Source organism: Budorcas taxicolor, chromosome 2, assembly GCF_023091745.1.
Source record: "Budorcas taxicolor isolate Tak-1 chromosome 2, Takin1.1, whole genome shotgun sequence".
NCBI classification, from domain to species: domain Eukaryota; kingdom Metazoa; phylum Chordata; class Mammalia; order Artiodactyla; family Bovidae; genus Budorcas; species Budorcas taxicolor.
This window is the reverse complement of record NC_068911.1, coordinates 10,244,571-10,266,151: the sequence shown is the minus strand read 5'-3', so window position 1 is coordinate 10,266,151 and position 21,581 is coordinate 10,244,571. Positions and strand designations below refer to the sequence as shown.

At 43.5% G+C, this 21,581-nt stretch overlaps 1 protein-coding gene across 2 annotated transcripts in view; it reads left to right on the top strand.

Moving 5' to 3' along the window:
* Window positions 1-21,581, top strand: part of LOC128062301 (general transcription factor II-I repeat domain-containing protein 2) — a 47,768-nt gene that overhangs the window by 1,249 nt on the left and 24,938 nt on the right. For both annotated transcript variants that reach the window (XM_052654747.1, XM_052654738.1), the window contains exons 2-3: window positions 15,145-15,248; window positions 16,356-16,494. In XM_052654747.1, coding sequence (XP_052510707.1) covers window positions 15,150-15,248; window positions 16,356-16,494 — 238 coding nt within the window. In that variant the 5' untranslated portion in view covers window positions 15,145-15,149. The remainder of the gene's footprint in view (window positions 1-15,144; window positions 15,249-16,355; window positions 16,495-21,581) is intronic.

Genomic DNA, 21,581 nt, shown 5'->3' with positions numbered 1-21,581 from the left:
GAGTTTACCCAAACTCATGTCCATCGAGTCGGTGATGCCATCCAGCCATCTCATCCTCTGTCGTCCCCTTCTCCTCCTGCCCCCAATCCCTCCCAGCATCAGGGTCTTTTCCAATGAGTCAGCTCTTCGCATGAGGTGGCCAAAGTATTGGAGTTTCAGCTTCAGCATCAGTCCTTCCAATGAACACCCAGGATTGATCTCCTTTAGAAGGACTGGTTGGATCTCCTTGCAGTCCAAGGGACTCTCAAGAGTCTTCTCCAACACCACAGTTCAAACGCATCAATTCTTCAGCACTCAGCTTTCTTCACAATCCAACTCACATCCATACATGACTACTGGAAAAACCATAGCCTGGATTAGACAGACCTTACATTTTCATCACCCCAAAAGAAATGCTGAATCCATTAAGACAGTCGTTGCCCTTTCCCACCCCAGCCGTGGACACTACCAATATTCATTCTGTCCCTATGTCTCTGACATTCCAAATAGTTCTTGTTCCACATCGTTCCTAAGCACAGAATCATCAAAGGATCTTTGGGATCTGGCTTCATTCATTCATTCCTTCTTATGGCTAACTAATAATCCATTGTATGGGGGGTATACCACATTTTCATTTTCTGTCAAATGATGAATTTTTAAAAATTTTTTCCACTGTTTGGCTATTATGAATATTGCGGTGAACAGCCATGTTCACGTTTGTGTGTGTGTGTGTACATTTGTTTTCAACTCTTGAGTACCTGCCAAGGAGTGGAATTGCTGGGCCAAAAATGTCACTGTTTCATTTCCTGCTGGTAATTTGAAGTAAGCCGATATGAAGATACAAGATTGGGAATTGGGAAACTGGGTATTGCTCACAGCTGCATGTGAAGAACTGAGCAGGCTCTTCTCCTTTCTTACATTTGGAGAGGAAGGTTTGGTGTGCGTGACCAGCCACCTTGCCTTCAGAGGACACACGGCTTGGCACCAGGCAGCTGCAGGCGTCAGTCCATTTGGAGTGGGTCCCTATTCTTCCTGCCTTCCTGTTATTTAGCCCCAGTGTTTGCTGCCCAGCGCTCTGGGTCTGTGCCCACACCTGCAGCCTGGATGGTCTCTTCACTTTTTCTCAGGTTTTAGAACTTGCTCACATGCCTTCATTCTCATCTTGGACGTTCTTGACTCAGCAGCTTAGACCATTTCAGGGCCATCTGTCTCCCATTTTGCCTTTATCACCTGCTATTCTGCTGTGTCTTTGCTGCTGTGTCTCACTCCAGAGCACAGGGTGTGGATTTTATTCACTTGTGTTTCCCCCTTGTCCTTCCTGTCAGCAGTATATGTTTTCATACAGCTGGTGCGCATTACATTTTTAAAAGTTTTAAGCATTCGTTCGGCTAAGCTGAAGTACTTGACTATTTGTTAAGCATTTAATTTTAACTAGGCTTTTTTTTTTCATTTTTTGTCATTGAAAATATGTTATATTTCTAGTTCTTTTCCATACTCCTTGATCCTTCCAGAAGAGTCCTTGTTGTCTTGAAATTTGTTATTATTCTTTTTTTTAGAATATTTTTTCTCAGATTGAGATATAATTGACATATAACATTCTGTTAGTTTTAGGAGTACAACATAGTGATTTGACATATGTATGTATTGTGAAATGACTGGTGAACATCCATCACATCACAGTTACAATTTTTTTTTCTCGTGGTAAGATCAGTTCTCTCAGCAACTTTCAAATATACAGTACAGTATTATTAGCTATGGGCTTCCCAGGTGGCTCAGTGGTAAAGAATTCACCTGCTGATGCCGGAGATGCAGGAGATATGAGTTCGATGCTTGGGTCAAGCAGATCCCCTGTGGAAGGAAATGGCAACCCACTCCTATATTCCTGCCTGGGAGATCGCAAGGACAGAGGAACTTGGCGGGCTACAGTCCATGGGGTCTCAAAGAGTCAGACACGACTGGGCACACATGCACACATTATTAACTATTGTCACCAAGCTGTCTGTTACATCCTCAGAACGTACTGATTTTATAACTGGGAGTTTGGACTGCTTGACCACTTCAGTATGTTTCTGTTGAATGATGAATAGGTCCACTTAGGTTTGCAGTTTCCATTTACTGTAGACCTGGGAGAAGGTGGCACTTTAGGAACTTGCTAAATACAGTCAAGGCCTCAGGGACCTGAAAAAAATTAACCTTTGAAAAGAAAAATCTGGAAACAGCTTAAAAAGCAAAGCAGACATCTGTCTCAATATTTCAGAGTTTTGATACGTGGAGTGGATGCTGTTCCAAATGATGAAAATGATAAGTGGTGGAAATGAAATCTAGAACAGGGATGGGCAAACTTTTTTTTGTAAGGGGTCAGATAATAAATATTTCCAGCTCTGAGGGCATGCGGTCTCTGTCACCTGCAATCCTGCCTTTGCGGAAAAACAGCCAGTGGACAAGATGTAAACCAATGAGTGTGACTGTGTTCCAGTAAAACTTTATTTACCAAAATAGGAGGCAGTCTGGTTTTGATGTTTGCTTTTCATTGGTAAAATATAACACTGAAAAGGAAAATCCTCAAAGATTTCTGGGAGAGCTAAGAGATTTGAGAGTTGTTTCAGTTTACATCTCCAGTTTTAAAAAAGCAAAAAATTAAGCACAGTGTAAAATCTGTGATCTAAATGAACATACCCAGTGCTTTGAATTCAATCACTATATTGGCTGTGGGGGTTTGAACTCTGTGGTACTAGCTCTCATTGTCTAGGACTTTTAGCTTTATTAGAATGCAGTGATTTCTTTTTTTTCCTCAGTGTTCTCAAGGTGAGAAACCACCAAATTAGCTTATAATCATGGTTCGTTAGTTTTGATGTGCTGTTAACGCATGATGTGTTCTAAAGCGTAAAGTATTAAAGACAAAGTTCCTGCCTCCATTTGTTGTTAAGTAAAGGGTGCAAGATAGGTGATAATTATAAAACATTCACTTTTAAAATTAAATTATAAAACATTCATTTTTTAAAATTACTACCATTGATGCCCACTGATAAGATCTTTTTTGAGTTCCAACTAGTTTCATTCTGCCTATTATTTTATTCTCTGTTAAAGTTTTGGCATCACAGTCCTCTCAGAGATTATTGTGGTGTAATTACAGATTGAATGGGAGCATAAAATAAGAGCCTGGAATATGCCAGTCCTTTAAGTGGGCTCATCTCTGGTAGCTGTCAGTGTGAGCATCTCACAACATCAAGTCTGATTATATTATTTTAAAATGTGTAGTTTTCGTACATTATGGCCCCTCACTACATCATTGGATAATTAATGGTGGAAACAATGACCCAGGTCAACACTGCAGGGAAAACTGGCTCTGAGGGACTTAGCAAGAGATCACAGCAAGGTCCAGAATTCATGCCGTGGACAGGAGAGTTAGCAAACTGTGGCCCTGAGGGCTCCAGAGGTTGCTAAGTGACCAGCCAAGAGAAGGCTTGAGAGAGGCTGAAAAGTATTAAAGTTGTGGCTGGAAGACATGAACTCTAAGGACATATCTGTCAATGGCAAAATTCTAAGCCAGAAGGGAAACCACCACCAAAGAGGGGGTGGACGGGTGATAGGCAGCGCAGAGCCTGCCAAGGGTGGCTGACATATTTCAGAACCACTTACCCGAAAAAGTGCGCAGTGTCGGCAAAGCTGCATGTGCAGATTAAGAGTTAGAAAAGCCTCTCTCCTAAACAATTAAAGAAATCATAGAAGAAAAGTGTTCCCTCTGGGAAAGGTGTTCACTGCTTCCTCCCACAGTGTTGACCGTACTTGAATTTACCTTTTGGTGTCCCTACTTCCATTGTAAGACACAACTCTGCCAAATTAGACATAGTCTTATTTTTAAGCAGTATTTGAATTAATTGACTGAGAAAGGTGATAGTCAAGAATATCAGTTTCTTCGGACTTCCCTGGCAGTCTAATGGTTGACACTTCAACTTCCAATGTAGGAGGTCCGGGTTTGATCCCTGGTCGGGGAGGGCAGCCAAAAAACCGAACCATAAAACAGAAACAGTATTGTAACAAATTCAGTAAAGACTTTCAAAGTGATCCGCATTAAAAAATAGTATTAATAATAAAAAGACTATCAGCTTCTTCATCACAGTTTAAAATAATGGCTCAGACGGTAAAGAGTCTGCCTGCAACGGAGGAGACACAGGTTCAATCCCTGAGTCAGGAAGGTCTACTGGAGAAAGGAATGGCTATCCACTCCAGTATTCTTGCCTGGAGAATTCCATGGACAGAGAGAGGAGCCTGGTGGGCTACAGTCCAGGGGGTTGCAAAGAGTCGGACAAGACTTAGCAACTAAACATCAACAGCAAGATAAAAGTTGACCAATGTTTGATATATTTAAAAGGTGATTTAAAAATCCTTGTGAGATTTCTATAACTTACAATGGGAAAGAGATTTTAATATTTCAACAAAGTAATGCAGGTGATGTGTAAAAATATAGACAAGAAATAGAAGTGAAATTCTGTCTTTGCCAATAGATAGATTTTACACAAATAAAAATTATTTCAAGTTGGGACTTTCACATGAAGTAATTTAATCTGAATTCTTGATGATACAGTTTAAATACTTGTTAAAGGAATTATAAAACCCATTGACTGTACTATTTTAAGAGACAGAAATGTGTGTATATTTGATGTAAGCTTAAAAAATAATTTTTAGAAATTTGAAACAGTATCAAACTTACAGAAAAATTACAAGTGTAGTACGAAGAAGTTTTATTTTTTCTGAACCATTTGAGACAAAGTATCTGTGGCCACATCATCCTTAGATTACTGATAAACATCATGAAGTTTTATCAGTTATCTCTGTATACTGTTCCCTATAGCAAAACAGTGGGTTGCTACATTTCCCAATATAGAAAATATTGGGTTGGCCAAAAAAGTTCATTTAGGTTTTTCCATACCATCTTATAGAAAAACCTGAATGAACTTTCTGGCCAGCCCAATATTTTGCCCATCACACATAGAAGATTTGTATCCAGAAAATATAAAGAATGTATAAACTCAATAATAAAAATAAGCAGACAATCTGGTTTGAAAATGGACAAAAAATCTGAACAAGGCATTTCACTGAATAAGCTACATGGATGGCAGAAGAGCACATGAAAGATGCCTAGCACTTTTAGTCATTGGGAAATTGCCAACAAAACTGCAAAGTGATATCACTACCCACCTATTAAAGTTGCTGAAAAGAATTTTTTAAAGCTGACAATACTGCATGTTGACAAGGATGCAGAGCAGCTGGAATTCTCATATGTTAGTGGTAGGGATATATTCTCATAGGGCTTCCCTTGCAGCCCAGTTGGTAAAGAATTCGCCTGCAATGCAGGAGACCCTGGTTCGATTCCTGGGTCAGGAAGATCTCCTGGAGAAGAGAAGGGCTACCTCCTCCAGGATTCTTGGGCTTCCCTTATGACTCAGCTGGTAAAGAATCTGCCTGCAATGTGGGAGACCTGGGTTCGATCCCTGGGTTGGGAAGATCCCATGGAGAAGGGAAAGGCTACCCACTCCTATCTTCTGGCCTAGAGAATTCCATGGACTGTATAGGCCGTGGGGTCACAAAGAGTCGGTCACGACTGATTGACTTTCCTTTCACTGTATTCTCATATATTAGTGGTAGGAATTGGAAAAGATCCTGATGCTGGGAAAGATTAAAGGCAAAAGAAGAAGAGGGTGGCAGAATGAGATGGTGAGGTAGCATTACTGACTCAATGGTCATGAATTTGAGCAAGCTCCAGGAGATAATGCAGGACAGGGGAGCCTGGCCTGCTGCAGTCCATGGGGTCAAAAAGAGTCAGACATGACTTAGCAACTGAACAACAACAAAAGTGGTAGGAATACAAAATGGTACAACCACTTCGGAAAACAGTTTCACTTCTTTTGAAGCTAAAAAAACAAACCAAAAAAACCTCAAGATATATGACCCAGCAATCCCACTCTTAGGTGTTTACGCAACAGAAATGAGACCTTAGGTTGACACAATAGTGGTTTTATTCATCAGTTCAGTTGCTCAGTCATGTCCGACTCTTTGTGACCCCATGAACTGCAGCACGCCAGGCCTCCCTGACCATCGCCAACTCCCAGAGTTTACTCAAACTCATGTCCGTTGAGTCAGTGATACCATTCAACCATCTCATCCTCTGTCATCCCCTTCTCCTCCTGCCTTCAATCAGCATCAGGCTCTTTTCAAATGAGTCAGTTCTTTGCCTCAGGTGGCCAAAATATTGGAGTTTCAGCTTCAGCATCAGTCCTTCCAATGAATATTCAGGACTGATTTCCTTTAGGATGGACTGGTTGGATCTCCTTGCTGTCTCAAGGGACTCTCCAACACCACAGTTCAAAAGCATCAATTCTTTGGTGCTCAGCTTTCTTTATAGTCCAACTCTCACATCCATACATGACTACTGGAAAAACCATAGGTTTGACTAGATGGACCTTTGTTGGCAAAGTAATGTCTCTGCTTTTTAATATGCTCTCTAGGATGGTCATAACTTTTCTTCCAAGGAGCAAGCATCTTTTAATTTATGGTTTATTCATAGTCATCAAAAAACTTCAGACAGCCCAAAAGTTCTGTAAATAGCAAAAAGGTTAATTTAACTGTATTTCATCTCTACAGTGGAATATTCAGTAACACAAAGAACAAATTACTGATACAGCCTCAGCACAGTGTAGGATTCCATTTATGTGATATTTAGGAATAAGCAAGACTATGGGGACAGAAGACAGATCAGTTCTGGCCAGAGGTTGGGGTGGGGGTGTTGACAAAGAGGCATGGAGGAATCTGGGGTGTGATGGAGCAGTTCATACCATGATTTCAGTGATGGCTACATAACTTTATGTTTGCTAAAAATGTACAGAACCATACCTTAGACAAGGTTGAACTTTTTGCAAAGTGTACTTTAATTTTTAAAAATATTTTTAAGGGGAATTCCCTGGCCGTCCAGTGGTTAGGACTTGGCACTTTTACTATGGAGGACCCGGGTTCGATCCCTGGGTCGGGAAGATCCCCTGGAGGAGGGCATGGCAACCCACTCCAGTATTATTGCCTGGAGAATTCCATGGACAGAGGAGCCTGGCGGGCTACAGTCCATGGGGACAAAAGGAGTCAGATACAACTGAGCGACAGGGCACACAGACACACACTCAGTGAACTAAGATCCTACAAGCCACGCCTTGGCCAAAACAACAACAGAAATGTTTTTTAAGGATACATGACTTCATGTTCAAGTGATTGTTTTTTTTGGTTTCACAAACCACCCACATGTAAACATGTTACAATGCATCTTCCAGGCACTTGAGAGAGAGAAGTGAAGTGAAGTGGCTCAGTCGTGTTCAACTCTTTGTGACCCCATGGACTGTAGCCAGCCAGGCTGCTCTGTCCGTGGAATTTTCCAGGCAAGAATACTGGAGTGGGTTGCCATTTCCTGCTCCAGGGGATCTTCCCGAGCCAGGAATCGAACCTGGGTCTGCCGCACTGCAGGCAGACGGTTCACTGTCTGAGCCACCATGGAAAGAAGGGAGGACTGTTAATAACTTACCTACAAGACAGGTGCAAGAGTTCTGTCCTAGCCCAGGACACACGGCCTCTCTAATCATGGGGCTTCTGCCTTTGGAGATCCTTTATCTAAGCTCCCTGAGCTCCTTGGTTTGCCATCCACTCCTCCGCTGCGTTCCCAGCCCCTGTTGCTCCACGAATCATCCTGTGTGTTAGCATGGGACCTTAGACAGTGTGCGAGTAGCGAATCGGTTGATCAAAAAAGCACTGGCGTGTGGTGTACGCTTGATGAGTGTTAATTTCCTTTCTCGCCATCCAACCTCTCTTCGATTTCCTTGGGTTTTCTTTCTAATTTTTAGTGTTTTGGCCACACTGCACAGTATGTAGGACCTTATTGCCCCAAAAGGGATCCACCCGAGCCCCTTCCTTGAAGTGGAAGGGTGGAGTCTTAACCACTGGACCACCAGGAAAATCCTGTCATCTGATTTCTTAATAGCTTTTTGTTGTTGTTGGGCCCACAGCTGGGCCTGTGGGAGCTTAGTTTCCTGACCAGGGACTGAACCCCCTGACCTGGCAGTGAAAACGCCAAGTCATAACCCCTGAAACACCCCCCCTTTCTTTTTTTGAAATAAAATTCACCCATTTAAAGTATACAATTCAGTGGCTTTTAATATATGCATATAGTTGAGCAATCGTAACCACAGACAATTTTAGAATAGTTTCATCACCCCTGAAAAGAAACCCTGTACCATTTATCTACCCACCTCCCAGCCTTAAGCAACCGGCAGTCTACTTCTGTCTCTGTAGATTTCCCTGTTCTGAACATTACATATGCATAGACTCCTATAAATGTGTGGTTCCCTTGATTTTAAGGCGAGGGGGCTCATAAAAGGTCAGCGGTGAAAAGACCCTTCCTGGAAGGTGATGGGGTGTCTCTGATCAGAGAGGAGGCGGCCGCGGGCAGCCCACCGGGGTCTCGGAGCTGGTTGGTGGTCTGGGGCGCCCCCAGCCTGGCTTTCCTGCTCCTGGCTCTGGGAGGGCCTGCCCGTCAGGCCTCGTGCTCTGGAAGCTCATGTCACCACCCCGCCTGGTGTGTGGTCACCGCTAATGCGGCGCGGCGATGACAGTTTCTTCCTGGCAAAGGCCGGAGGAGCGGACGCAGTCACGGGGTAGGGGTGCAGGGAATGTCCCACGCGCCGTGTTGTCTAAGGGCGCTCAGGGAAGTGATCCAGATGCAGCCACTTCTAGAGAGCAGAAAGCCCCAGGCAGAATCGGCCTTCCCCGTGGAGCCCAGCTGGACTCCGCCGCCTCCAGGGCTCTTCCCGTCAGAGTACTGAGATGGCCCCGGGAAGTTCTGAGAATGGAGCGGGAGCGCTCGCCTCCTGTGGCTTCCCACAGGCTGTTAGGATGGCGTCCCTCCCATTATGTTTTGTAAAATTTTTTAAATTGAAGGATAATTGCTTTACAGAGTGTCAGTTCCTGTTGTGCATGAATCAACCATGTGTAGACAGACATCCCCTCCCTCCTAAGTCTCCCTCCCACCCCTCTAGGTCACCGCAGAGCACCAGGCTGAGCTCCTGAGTTACATAGCAACTTCCTACTAGCTATCTGTTTTACACATGATAATGTATATATCTCATTGCTACTCTCAATTCGTCCCACCCTGTTCTTCCCCATTTGTTAACACACATTGAATGTGAGCGACATCGTAGGAATGCATACATGCATGCCAACTCACTTCAGTCGTGTCCAACTCTTTGGGGCCCCATGGACTGTAGCCTGCCAGGCTCCTCTGTCCATGGGGATTCTCCAGGCATAGAATACTGGAGTGGGTTGCCATGCCCCTCTCCAGGGGATCTTCCCAACCCAGTAGTCAAACTCCTGTCTCTTGCATCTCCTGCATTGGCAGGCAGGTTCTTACCACCAGCACCACCTAGGAAGCCCTGACATCTTAGCAGACCTAGGGCAATTGAAGGTGAGAGGTAGAAACAGCGGTTGGCAGAAAGTTGCCCTGGTTCTAGCTTTGCATGGACAAATCAACATGTTTCTGATCTGAGAATGCGTCTGCTCCTTTTTCTCTGTCTGGGATAGTAGGCAAAATAAGAATTTTGAATGAAAGTATTCTGAGCTCCCAAAGTAAAAAGGATGGAGCATAATCTAAGTGAACATTCTGGTAAGTGGGAAACAACATGCCTTTGCGGTTTCATACTTTGTGATACGCATTTCCTTGGTCTGATGTGCTAAGTGATAATCATGGAATCTAGCCGCCAGAGGAGAGAGTTTCTAAGACTTAACATGAGTGCCTGCTGGGTGCTGCTTGCTGCTTTTTCTTTTTCAATTTTTTTTTTTTAAATTGAAGGATAATTGCTTTACAGAACTTTGTTGTTTTCTGTCAAACCTCAACATGAATCAGCCATAGGTATACATATATCCCCTCCCTTTTGAACCTCCCTCCCCATCCCACCCCTCTAGGTTGATACAGAGCCCCTGTTTGAGTTTCCTGAACCATATAGCAAATTCCTGTTGGCTGTCTATTTTACATATGATAATGTAAGTTTCCATGTTGCTCTCTCCATCCATCTCACCCTCTCCTCCCCTCTCCCCAAGTCCGTAAGTCTATTCTCTATGTCTGTTTCTCCACTGCTGCCCTGTAAGTAAATTCTTTAGTACCATTTTTCTAGATTCTGTATATGTGCGTTAGAATATGGTATTTATCTTTCTCTTTCTGACTTACTTCACTCTGTATAATAGGTTCTAAGTTCATCCACCTCATTAGAACTGACTCAAAGGCATTCCTTTTTATACTGAGTAATATTCCATCGTGTATCTGTACCACAACTTCTTTATCCATTCATCTGTCGATGGACATCTAGGTTGCTTCCATGTTCTAGCTGTTGTAAATAGTGCTGCAATGAACAATGGGATACATGTGTCTTTTTCAATTTTGGTTTCCTCGGGGTATATGCCTGGGAGTGGGATTGCTGGGTCATATGGTGGTTTTATTCCTAGTTTCTCAAGGAATCTCCATACCGTCTTTCATAGTGGCGCTATCAGTTTACATTCCCACCAACAGTGCAAGAGTGTTCCCTTTTCTCCACACCCTCTCCAGCATTTATTGTTTGTAGACTTTTTGATAGCACCCATCCTGACTGGTGTGAGGTGATATCTCATTGTAGTTTTGATTTGCATTTCTCTAATAATGAGCAGTGTTGAGTATCTTTTCATGTGTCTGTTAGCCATCTGTATGTCTTTGGAGAAATGTCTGTTTAGGTCTTTTTCCCACTTTTTCACTGGGTTGTTTGTTTTTCTGGTATTGTTGTATGAACTGCTTGTATATTTTGGAAATTAATTCTTTGTCAGTTGTTTCATTTGCTATTATTTTCTCCCATTTTGAGGATTGTCTTTTTACCTTGCTTATAGTTTGCTTTGCTGTTTAAACGTTTTTAAGTTTACTCAGGTCCCGCTTGTTTACTTGTGTTTTTATTTCTGTTACTCTAGGAGGTGGGTCATAGAGGATCTTGCTTTAACTTAGGCCATCGAGTGTTCTGCCTGTGTTTTCCTCTAAGAGTTTAATGGTTTCTGGTCTTACATTTAGGTCTTTAATCCATGTTGAGTTTATCTTTGTGTATGGTGTTAGGAAGTGTTCTAATTTCATTCTTTTACATGTAGCTGTCCAGTTTTCCCAGCACCAATTTATTGAAGAGGCTGTCTTTGCCCCATTGTATATTCTTGCCTCCTTTGTTGAAAATAAGGTACCCGTAGGTGCATGGGCTTATTTCTGGGCTTTCTGTCCTGTTCCATTGGTCTGTGTTTCTGTTTTTGTGCCAGTGCCATACCGTCTTGATGACTGTAGCTTTGTAGTATAATCTGAAGGCAGGAAGGTTGATTCCTCCAGCTCCATTCTTCTTTCTCAGGACTGCTTTGGCTATTCGGGGTCTTTTGTGTTTGCATTTGAATTGTGAAAGTTTCTGTTCTAGGTCTGTGGAAAATGTCATTGGTAATTTGATAGGGATCACATTGAATCTGTAGATTGTGCTCGGTAGTATAGTCATTTTCACAATGTTGATTCTTCCTACTCAGGAACATGGACTATCTCTCCATCTGTTTATGTCATCTTTGATTTCTTTCATTAGTGTCTTATAATTTTCTGTGTACAGTTCTTTTGTCTCCTCAGGTGAGTTTACTCCTAGATATTTAATTCTTTTTGTTGCAATGGTGAATGGGATTGATTCCTTAATTTCTCTTTCTGACTTTTCATTGTTAGTATATAGAAATGCAAGTGATTTTTGTATATTGATTTCGTATCCTGCAGCTTTGCTAAATTCAACGAATAGCTCTAGTAATTTTCTGTCTTTAGGGTCTTCTATGTACAGTATCATGTCATCTGCAAACAGTGAGAGCTTTACTTCTTTTCTGATCTGGATTCCTTTTATTTCTTTTTCTCCTTTGATTGCTGTAGCTTGGACTTCCAGAACTCTGTTGAATAATAGTGGTGAAAGTGAACACTCTCGTCTTGTTCCTGATCTTAGGGGGAATACTTTCAGTTTTTCACCATTGAGAATAATGTTTGCTGTAGGCTTATCATATATGGCCTTTACTATGTTGAGGTAGGTTCCTTCTATGCCCATTTTTTGAAGAGTTTTAATCATAAATGGGTGCTGATTTTTGTCAAAGGCTTTTTATGCATCTATTGAGATATCATATGGTTTTTATCTTTCAATTTGTTAATATGGTGTATCACATTGATTGATTTGCATATATTGAAGAATCCTTGCATCCCTAGAATAAACCCCAACTTGATCATGGTGTATGAGCTTTTTGATGTGTTGCTGAATTATATTTGCTAACATTTTGTTGAGGATTTTTGCATCTATGTTCATCAGTGATATTGGCCTGTAGTTTTCTCTTTTTGTGTTGTCTTTGTCTGGTTTTGGTATCAGGGTGATGGTGGCCTCATAGAATGAGTTTGGAAGTGTTCCTTCCTCTGCAATTTTTTGAAAGAGTTTTTGAAGGACAGGCATTAGCTCTTCTCTAAATGTTTGATGGAATTCTCCTGTGAAGCCATCTGGTCCTGCACTTTTGTTTCTTGGGAGATTTTTGATCACAGCTTCAATTTCAGTGCTTGTAACTGGAGTTGTTTCTAATTTCTGTTTCTTCCTGGTTCAGTCTTGGAAGATTGAACTTTTCTAAGAATCCGTCCATCTCTTCCAGGTTATCCTGTTTTCTGCTTTTTACGACTCCAGCTCTGTTGCTGAAACAGAGGCCTTGTGATGACCAGCAATAGTCACCAACTTCTGTTTGTTCTCAAATGGGGTGTAATAACAAGAAGAGAGTCAAAGGCTTGATTTTAAGATAATTGCTTCAAAGATTCAAATTGGGACTTCCCTGATGGTCCAGTAGTTAGGACTCCAAACTTCCACTGCAGAGAGCACAGGTTCCATCCCTAATCAGGGAACTAAGATCTAAGATCCAGCATGCCTAAGTGGCATGCCTAGTACATAAATCAATTTTTAAATCAATAAAAGCTTCGAATTGAAGTGTATTTCCTCACCTGTTCATGCCCAGGTCATGCCTGTTAATTCATGTTCTTGGGCTTCTCAGGTGGCACTAGTGGTTAAAAACCAGCCTGCAAATGCAGGAGACGTAAGAGTTGTGGGTTCGATCCCTGGGTCAGGAAGATCCCCTGGAAGAGGGCACGGCAACCCGCTCCAGTATTCTTGCCTGGAGAATTCCCATGGACCAAGGAGCCTGGCAGGCTGCTGTCCACAGGGTCACAAAGAGTCGGACACAACTGAAGTGATTTAGCTCGCTTGCTCAGTATGATGTCACATTGTTATGGTCTATTTCATAATAGGCAGAGTTGTAAAAAAAACAAAAGAAACTTTAATTCTAACAATTTGCATCCTAAGGCTCTGTGTGTGCTAGTCTTTCTTTCTCAGGGAGGCTTTGACTTTAACATAAGAGATCCTCAAGGATCCTCCAGTGGCTTCAGAAAGTCTAGCTAGATGCGTAGTTACATTTTTAGAGTTCCTTTTCAGCATGGTTTATCCATCCAGATTGGCCAGGGTAAGCAATGGTCAAAAACACCACCAGATTTGGGTGCATTCAAGGAGCGAGGATTGATTCCTTGCTTGCCCTGGAGGTCTCTTGTGAGTTGGCTGTGGGTTTGATCTGCGTTTTTCCCTGGAACCTGATCACATGGGACCTGACAGATCAAACTGCAAAGGAAGAGGGAGTATGGTGGAATCCCCAGCGTGGAAGTGATGTCACTTCCCTGACATCCTCGGCCAACACAGGGCATGTGGCCATACCCCTTCAAGTAGTCAAGAAACCAATTCAGGAAGAAACATTTGCAAATATTTCTGAATAGTCTTGTAGGACCACCATACTTCATGCCCATGGATCTCTGGGCTTCCTCCCGCATAGTTATGTTGATCTGCTTATCTTTTGCTTACAAGTATAATTAAGTCAGCTGTTGCAGGGACAGGACATGACAGATATTAATACACTGCATGCTGTATTTCAAAGAACTTTTTCTGGTGCTGCAGAAAATTTTTCAAAGACGCTTTCTAATGCTCACTTGATATAGAATTTAGCAAAAATTAGCATGAGCCTTCATTGCAGAAGTCCTAACAGGAGAGGAAGGGAGGGGTTTTTTCTCTCTTCCAGCCTCTAGTACACAAACCCACTGCTCTCCTTTTTCTGTGTATGTGGGCTGGAATGTGGTGTCAGTCATCACAATGCTGGGATCAGACAAAACAATGCTGGATCAGTAAGAGACATCACCTTCTCTCCTCCTCACTTGGGAAATAGTTAAGCTGCCTCTCTAGTGTAATACCCGACTTCATTTAATGAAACACATGTCTAGGGTTAGTGGGAAAGACACGATCTTAGGCAAATCGTATTGTTGTTCAGTCGCTCAGGCGTGTCCGACTCTTTTTGACCTGATGGACTGCAGCACGCCAGGCTGGCCTGTCCATCACCAACTCCCAGAGCCTGCTCAAACTCATGTCCATCGAGTCAGTGATGCCATCCAACCCTCTCATCCTCTGTCATCCCCTTATCCTCCTGCGTTCAATCTTTCCCAGCATCAGTGTCTTTTCTAGTGAATCAGTTCTTTGCATCAGGTGGCCAAAGTATTGGAACTTCAGCTTCAACATCAGTCCTTCCAATGAATATTCAGGGTTGATTTCCTTTAGGATTGATTTGATCTCTTTGGAGTTCAGGGGACTCTCAAGAGTCTTCTCCAACACCACAGTTAAAAGCATCAATTCTTTGGCGCTTAGCTTTCTTTGTGGTCCAACTCTCACATCCATACATGACAACTGGATCATATACTGTCCTTTTTTGGGGGGTGGGAGGTGCTCTGGGTCTTCATTGTGGCAAGCAAGCTTCTCTACTTGCAGCATGCCCCTTGGCTTGTGGGGCCTTAGTTCCCTGACCAGGGATCGAACCAGAGTTCCCTGCATTGGAAGGCGAATTCTTAACCACTAGATCACCAGAGAAGTCCCCATATACTGTTTTTAAGTGTCAGCTTTAAAGGAAGGTTTGAACTGGGTCACCTGTGAGGACCCTCCCAGTTCTCAACCAGTTGAGCAGGACACAGTTTCTACCACTCACTTTCTTAATACGTCTCTCTCCTAGGGATTATGGCGCAAGTCACAGTGTCCACCCTGCCCATTGCAAATGAGGAGTCCTCGGAGAGCAGGATGGTAGTGACGTTCCTCGTGTCTGCTCTTGAGTCCATGGTGAGATGGTTTGCAATTCTATAAAACGTCATCTGGTTGGATCACTGCTGAATTACGAAACGCTTCACCAACACTTTTGACATTCAGCTACAGTATTAAATCCTATTTGTGTACACATACCCTTTTTAAGAAAGAATGATGGGCTTGTCAGATAATTAAGAACTGTTTTCCTGCAGTATGGATGGAATCGTATAAAGCTAAGCTCTCCAGATCTGAAAATTTAATGCAAGCATTTCTGTTACCTTGTTTGAAAATATTTTTTGTTTAAATTCAAAGGTCAATTAATAATCTGTTTATATGCCTCTATTTACATCCAAAGTATAAACTTTACCCAGTGGGTAAAAATTTGAGGGGAAATTTACATAACCTCAGGGGCTTCTCTGGTGGCTCAGATGGTAAAGAATCTGCCTACCATGCAGGAGACCTGGGTCTGATTGCTGGGTTGGGGAAGACCCCCTGGAGAAGGGAATGGCTGCCCACTCCAGTATTCTTGCTTGGAGATTTCCATGGACAGAGGAGCCTGGTGGGCTCCTGTCCGTGGGGTCGCAAAGAGTAGAACACGACTAACTAACTTACATAATCTCAAAGCATCTGATTACAAGATGCTTATGGATTAAAAAAAGAACAATCAGTAACTTTATAAAAGTGGACAAACTTGACAGCCACCTCCTTAATCAAGTGACCAACAGGAACACGGGCAGAGGTGGGCCAGAGGGGCCTCTGGAGCTACCTGGTGGGAGGTGCTCAGAAGCAGCAGTACTGCCTCCGTGACACTCATGCCTCTAAGGAGGGAGCGTCGGACAAACCCAAATTTCAGGACGCCTGGAAAATAGCTGCACTGCACTTCCATAAATGTCAGTCTCCTGCAAGACAAAGAAAGAAGAGATCTGTCTGTCCCACATGGAAGGAGACTGGATAGACGGGACAGCAAACAGAAAGTGCAAGCCTGGATTGGATCCTGGACCAGGGGAAAATTAGCTAGGGATTTTTCTTTTGTGTGTGTGTGTGTGTGTAATTTTGTATTTTTTTCTGAAAGCAGACCTCCCAGGCCCCACAAAATATGGATCCATCCGTGTAGACTACATTTAATTCTGTGTTTCATTTCAGTGTAAAGAACTGGCCAAGTCCAAGGCGGAAGTGGCCTGCATCGCAATGTATGAAGCGGACGTGTTTGTTATTGGAACAGAGAAAGGCCGTGCTTTTGTCAATGCCAGGACGGATTTACAGAAGGATTTTGCAAAATACTGTAGGTGTTAATGATTTTATCCTTTGTATTGATAAATCTTAGAATATTTACAGGCAAGACTTATATATTGTTTTCTTCCAAGATGTCATCATGGTGGCTCAGTGGAAAAGAATCTGCCTGCAATGCAGGAGACCTGGGTTCTGTCCTTGGGTGGGAAGATCCTCTGGAATAGGGAATGGCCACCCACTCCAGTCCTCTTGCCTGGAGAATCCCATGGACAGAGGAGCCTGGCGGGCTACAGTCTATAGAGTCTCAGAGAGTCGGACAAGACTGAAGCCACTTTGCATGCACGCACATTAAGGATGTTATCCTTTCTATTTATAAATCTTAGGATATTTGCAGGCAAGACTTGTGTGCTGTTTTCTTCTAAGATGTCATCAGCATTATTCTAAAAGTGGTTTGGACACATCCCTTTGACCTAGCAAAACATTGAGTCCAAGACCTCTCCCGTTTTTGCTTACTGGCTCCAGGCAGGGAAGACCACCCTCCCACCTGCTATCTGTTCTCAGTTCAGTTCAGTTCAGTCGCTCAGTCATGTCTGACTCTTTGTGACCCCATGAATCGCAGCACGCCAGGCCTCCCTGTCCATCACCAACTCCCGGAGTTCACTCAGACTCACGTCCATCGAGTCCGTGATGCCATCCAGCCATCTCATCCTCGGTTGTCCCCTTCTCCTCCTGCCCCCAATCCCTCCCAGCATCAGAGTCTTTTCCAATGAGTCAACTCTTCGCATGAGGTGGCCAAAGTACTGGAGTTTCAGCTTTAGCATCATTCCTTCCAAAGAAATCCCAGGGTTGATCTCCTTCAGAATGCACTGGTTGGATCTCCTTGCAGTCCAAGGGACTCTCGAGTCTTCTCCAACACCACAGTTCAAAAGCATCAATTCTTCGGCGCTCAGCCTTCTTCACAGTCCAACTCTCACATCCATACATGACCACAGGAAAAACCATAGCCTTGACTAGACGGACCTTAGTCGGCAAAGTAATGTCTCTGCTTTTGAATATGCTCTCTAGGTTGGTCATAACTTTTCTTCCAAGGAGTAAGCGTCTTTTAATTTCATGGCTGCAGTCACCATCTGCAGTGATTTTGGAGCCCAAAAAAATAAAGTCTGACACTGTTTCCACTGTTTCCCCATCTACTTCCCATGGAGTGATGGGACTGGATGCCATGATCTTCGTTTTCTGAATGCTGAGCTTTAAGCCAACTTTTTCACTCTCCTCTTTTACTTTCATCAAGAGGCTTTTTAGTTCCTCCTCACTTTCTGCCATAAGGGTGGTGTCATCTGCATATCTGAGGTTGTTGATATTTCTCCCGGCAATCTTGATTCCAGCTTGTGTTTCTTCCAGCCCAGCGTTTCTCATGATGTACTCTGCAGAGAAGTTAAATAAGCAGGGTGACAATATACAGCCTTGACGTACTCCTTTTCCTATTTGGAACCAGTCTGTTGTTCCATGTCCACTTCTAACTGTTACTTCCTGGCCTGCATACAGATTTCTCAAGAGGCAGGTTAGGTGGTCTGGTATTCCCATCTCTTTCAGAATTTTCCATAGTTTATTGTGATCCACACAGTCAAAGGCTTTGGCATAGTCAAGAAAGCAGAAATAGATGTTTTTCTGGAACTCTCTTGCTTTTTCGATGATCCAGCGGATGTTGGCAATTTGATCTCTGGTTCCTCTGCCTTTTCTAAAACCAGCTTGAACATCAGGAAGTTCACGGTTCACGTATTGCTGAAGCCTGGCTTGGAGAATTTTAAGCATTACTTTACTAGCGTGTGAGATGAGTGCAGTTGTGTGGCAGTTTGAGCATTCTTTGGCATTGCCTTTCTTTGGGATTGGAATGAAAACTGACCTTTTCCAGTCATAAACGGGGTGACAATATACAGCCTTGACCTACTCCTTTTCCTATTTGGAACCAGTCTGTTCTAGAACCTCTTCAAATCTTTTTGACTCTCTTTCGCCCCCTGGTGTCTCCCCGCAGAACGGCAGCTCTGAATTAAGTCGTGTGCTCTGAGTCAGGCAAGATAGAAATCAGTTCCTCCAGCAACTCCCAGACGAGCCAGAAGGTTGAACACACAGTCCACTCTTGTGTTTGCACCCCCAAGGGAGGAGGCTCAGACTGAGGGATTCCTTCCCAGCTGCTCTGCACTATGCCACGTAGAAGGGGAGGCACACACAGGCCCACCAAATGCCGAGAACCTTCCTACGCCTGTGCTGAAGTCTCTTCTTGGTTTTCCAGTGGCTGGGGTGCCGTAGCTTCTCAGGTGGTCGGCAGTTCTCACAGCGGTGTTCTGCTCCGTCTATTGTTAATTTGGTGTATCTATTGTTAATTTGGTGTATCCGTGGAAGAAAGAAGGCCTGTTGCTTCCTAGTCTGCTATCATGCCAACATCATTCTCCTTGCTTTTGTTTTTGAAGAATTTTTTTTTTTTTGATTGAAGAATAGTTGATTTTACAATGCTGTGTTAGTTCCAGGTGTACAGTAAAGTGATTCAGTCATACCTATGTTTATATATTTTTCCCGATTGTTTTTCATTATGGGTTACTGAATACAGATCCCTGGGCCACCGTACAGTAGGTTCCTATTGCCTTTTGAAGACTGTTTTTCACTTGCTATGAAACCTCCTGGCTTGACAGTTTTTTCCTCTCCAGGCTTTTTTTTTTTTTTTTTGGCCATGCCACAAAGCTTATGGGATCTTAGTTCCCCAACCAGGAATTGAACCTGCGCCCTCGGCAGTGAAAGCATGGCATCCTAACTGCTGGACTGCCGGAAAATTTCCTTCCTCCAGCCCTTCAGATGTTTCCATTCCATTGTCTCCTGGCTGCCACTGTTTTAGATAACAAAATTAGAATTCTTATTTTTGTTCCCTTGAAGGTAATGTATGTTTTTCCCCAGCTCTGTCCCATCTTTGGTTTTTAGCAATTTGACCATGAAATGCCCATTTATGACCTTCTTTGTTTCTGCCTTACTTGGTCTGTGGAGTCTATTGAATCTGCAGGTTGACGTCTTCGTCAACAGTGGATGTTTCCGGCCATCATCTCGTCAAATATTTATTCCAGTTCTCTTCATTTACAGAGAGAGGGGAAATTGCTCTTTATTGTCTCACAGGTCATTAAGGCTCTGTTCCTTTTGTGTGTGGGTGTCCCCTTTTCCTTTTTATATTCAAGCTTCAGATTGGAGTTTCTACTGGCGTTTCTTTGAGGACACTGGTTCTTCCTCCTGCCATATCTGGGGCACTGTGCATCTGGGGAGATTTTAATTTCCAACTGTTTTCCATTTCTAAAACTCCATTCTCTTTCTTCTTTCTCTGGTTAGCATTTTCATTTCTCTGTTGGAATTCCCCTTATATTCATTTGTTGTGTTCACCATGGCTATATAAAGTCCTTCGTGTGTTTATAGCAGTTGTCTTAAGTCCTTATTTGGTCATTTCAACTGAGTCATTAGTGGTTCTGAGTCTATAAATTGCTATTTTTCTCTTTTGATCATGGGTCACATCTTCCTGCTTCTTCACATTTCTCCTAATTGTGTGTGTGTGTAGCTTGTGGGTTTTTTTTTTTTTTTTTTTTGCTGTGCTGTACAGCATGTGGTATCTTACTTCCCCAAGCAGGGACTGAACCCATGCCGCCTGCATTGGGAGCCCAGAGTCTTGACCACTGGGCCGCCAGGGAAGTCGCTACTAATTTTAAATTTCATACCGGGTATTATGCATGCTATGTTGTAAAGGTCTGCTAAATAAAACTGCATTTTGTTCTGGCAGGCAGGTCACCTGGTCCCCATGTGGACAAGTGATGCCCTTGGCCCTGGAGCATCCGTCCCTCTTAGTCTCGGAGGGAGGCCCCTCCTCCTAAGATGTGCCCCTTAGTTTTAAAAAGTGTTCAACAAGCTTCCCAAACCCGGCGAATCCTATAACCCTGTTTAAATATGTTTAAACCCTGTTGGCTGTTAAATCTCTGCTAAACAATTTAGCTTCCAAACGTTGCTTCTACCTAAAGCCTCACCCGGTGCTTGCACAGGTGGAGAACCAGTTGAGGCTTCTCTGGTGGCTCAGATGGTAAAGAATCCGCCTGTAATGCAAGAGACATGGATTCGATCCCTGGGCCGGGAAGGTCCGCTGGAGGAGGAAATGGCAACCCACTCCAGTATTCTTGCCTGGGAGATCCCATAGACAGAGGAGCCTGGCGGGGCTACAGTCCGTGGGGCCGCAAAGAGTGGGACACGACTTAGCACCGATAATAACAACAAGAATCCGAGGGAAGTTGCTGTGATGATATTGGGTCTCCCACCTCGTGACTCACTCTTCTCCAGAGCTTCCCCTTCAGTGTCTAACCACAGCGGCAGTCCCGACCTGTGACGTAGATTTCCTCATTTCAACAAGTCTGCTGCTGTTAGTGCCCAGGCGCTCAGTGGTGTCCGACTCTTTGCGGCCCCATGGACTGTAGCCCACCAGGCTCCCCTGTCCATGGGATTCTCCAGGCAAGAATACTGGAGTGGGTTGCCATTTCCTCCTTCAGGGAACTTTCCCGGCCCAGGGATCTTGCGTCTCCTGCGTTGGCAGGCAGATTCTTTACCCCTAGCTGCTTTTTTGGTTAAGCTCTATTTCCCTCGGAACCCCACGGGAAGTAAGGAATTCCCACACGGGAAAAGCCAGGTCAGCGTGCATCTCACTCCGTGTGTTCTTCCCTTCTCTCAAGGACACCGTTCCTTTCTGGTTTTGCCTGTTTCTGACTGTTCTTCAAAGCTTTCATGTAATCGGTCTTAGGACTTCCTTGGTGGTCCGATGGTTGAGACGCCATGCTTCCAGTGAGGGGTGCATGGGTTCAATCCCTGATCAGGGAACAAGGATCCTACGAGCGTGGCCAAAAAAAGAAGTAATTCATCTTAAGATTTTGTTCAGAGCTTATCACTGGGGGGCTGGTTCTAAATCTCTCCAGTTCTGAGGGTCTTCCTGCCTAGTGACTTGCAAACTCAGTAGTAAATAATTTTCTATGATATTTCCCTTTGAACTACTAAATTCTATTTCCTCATACGTTGAATTATTGATTGTTTATCCATAGAGTCATTTCAGAGGCTATCACCTTGTTATTTTACCCT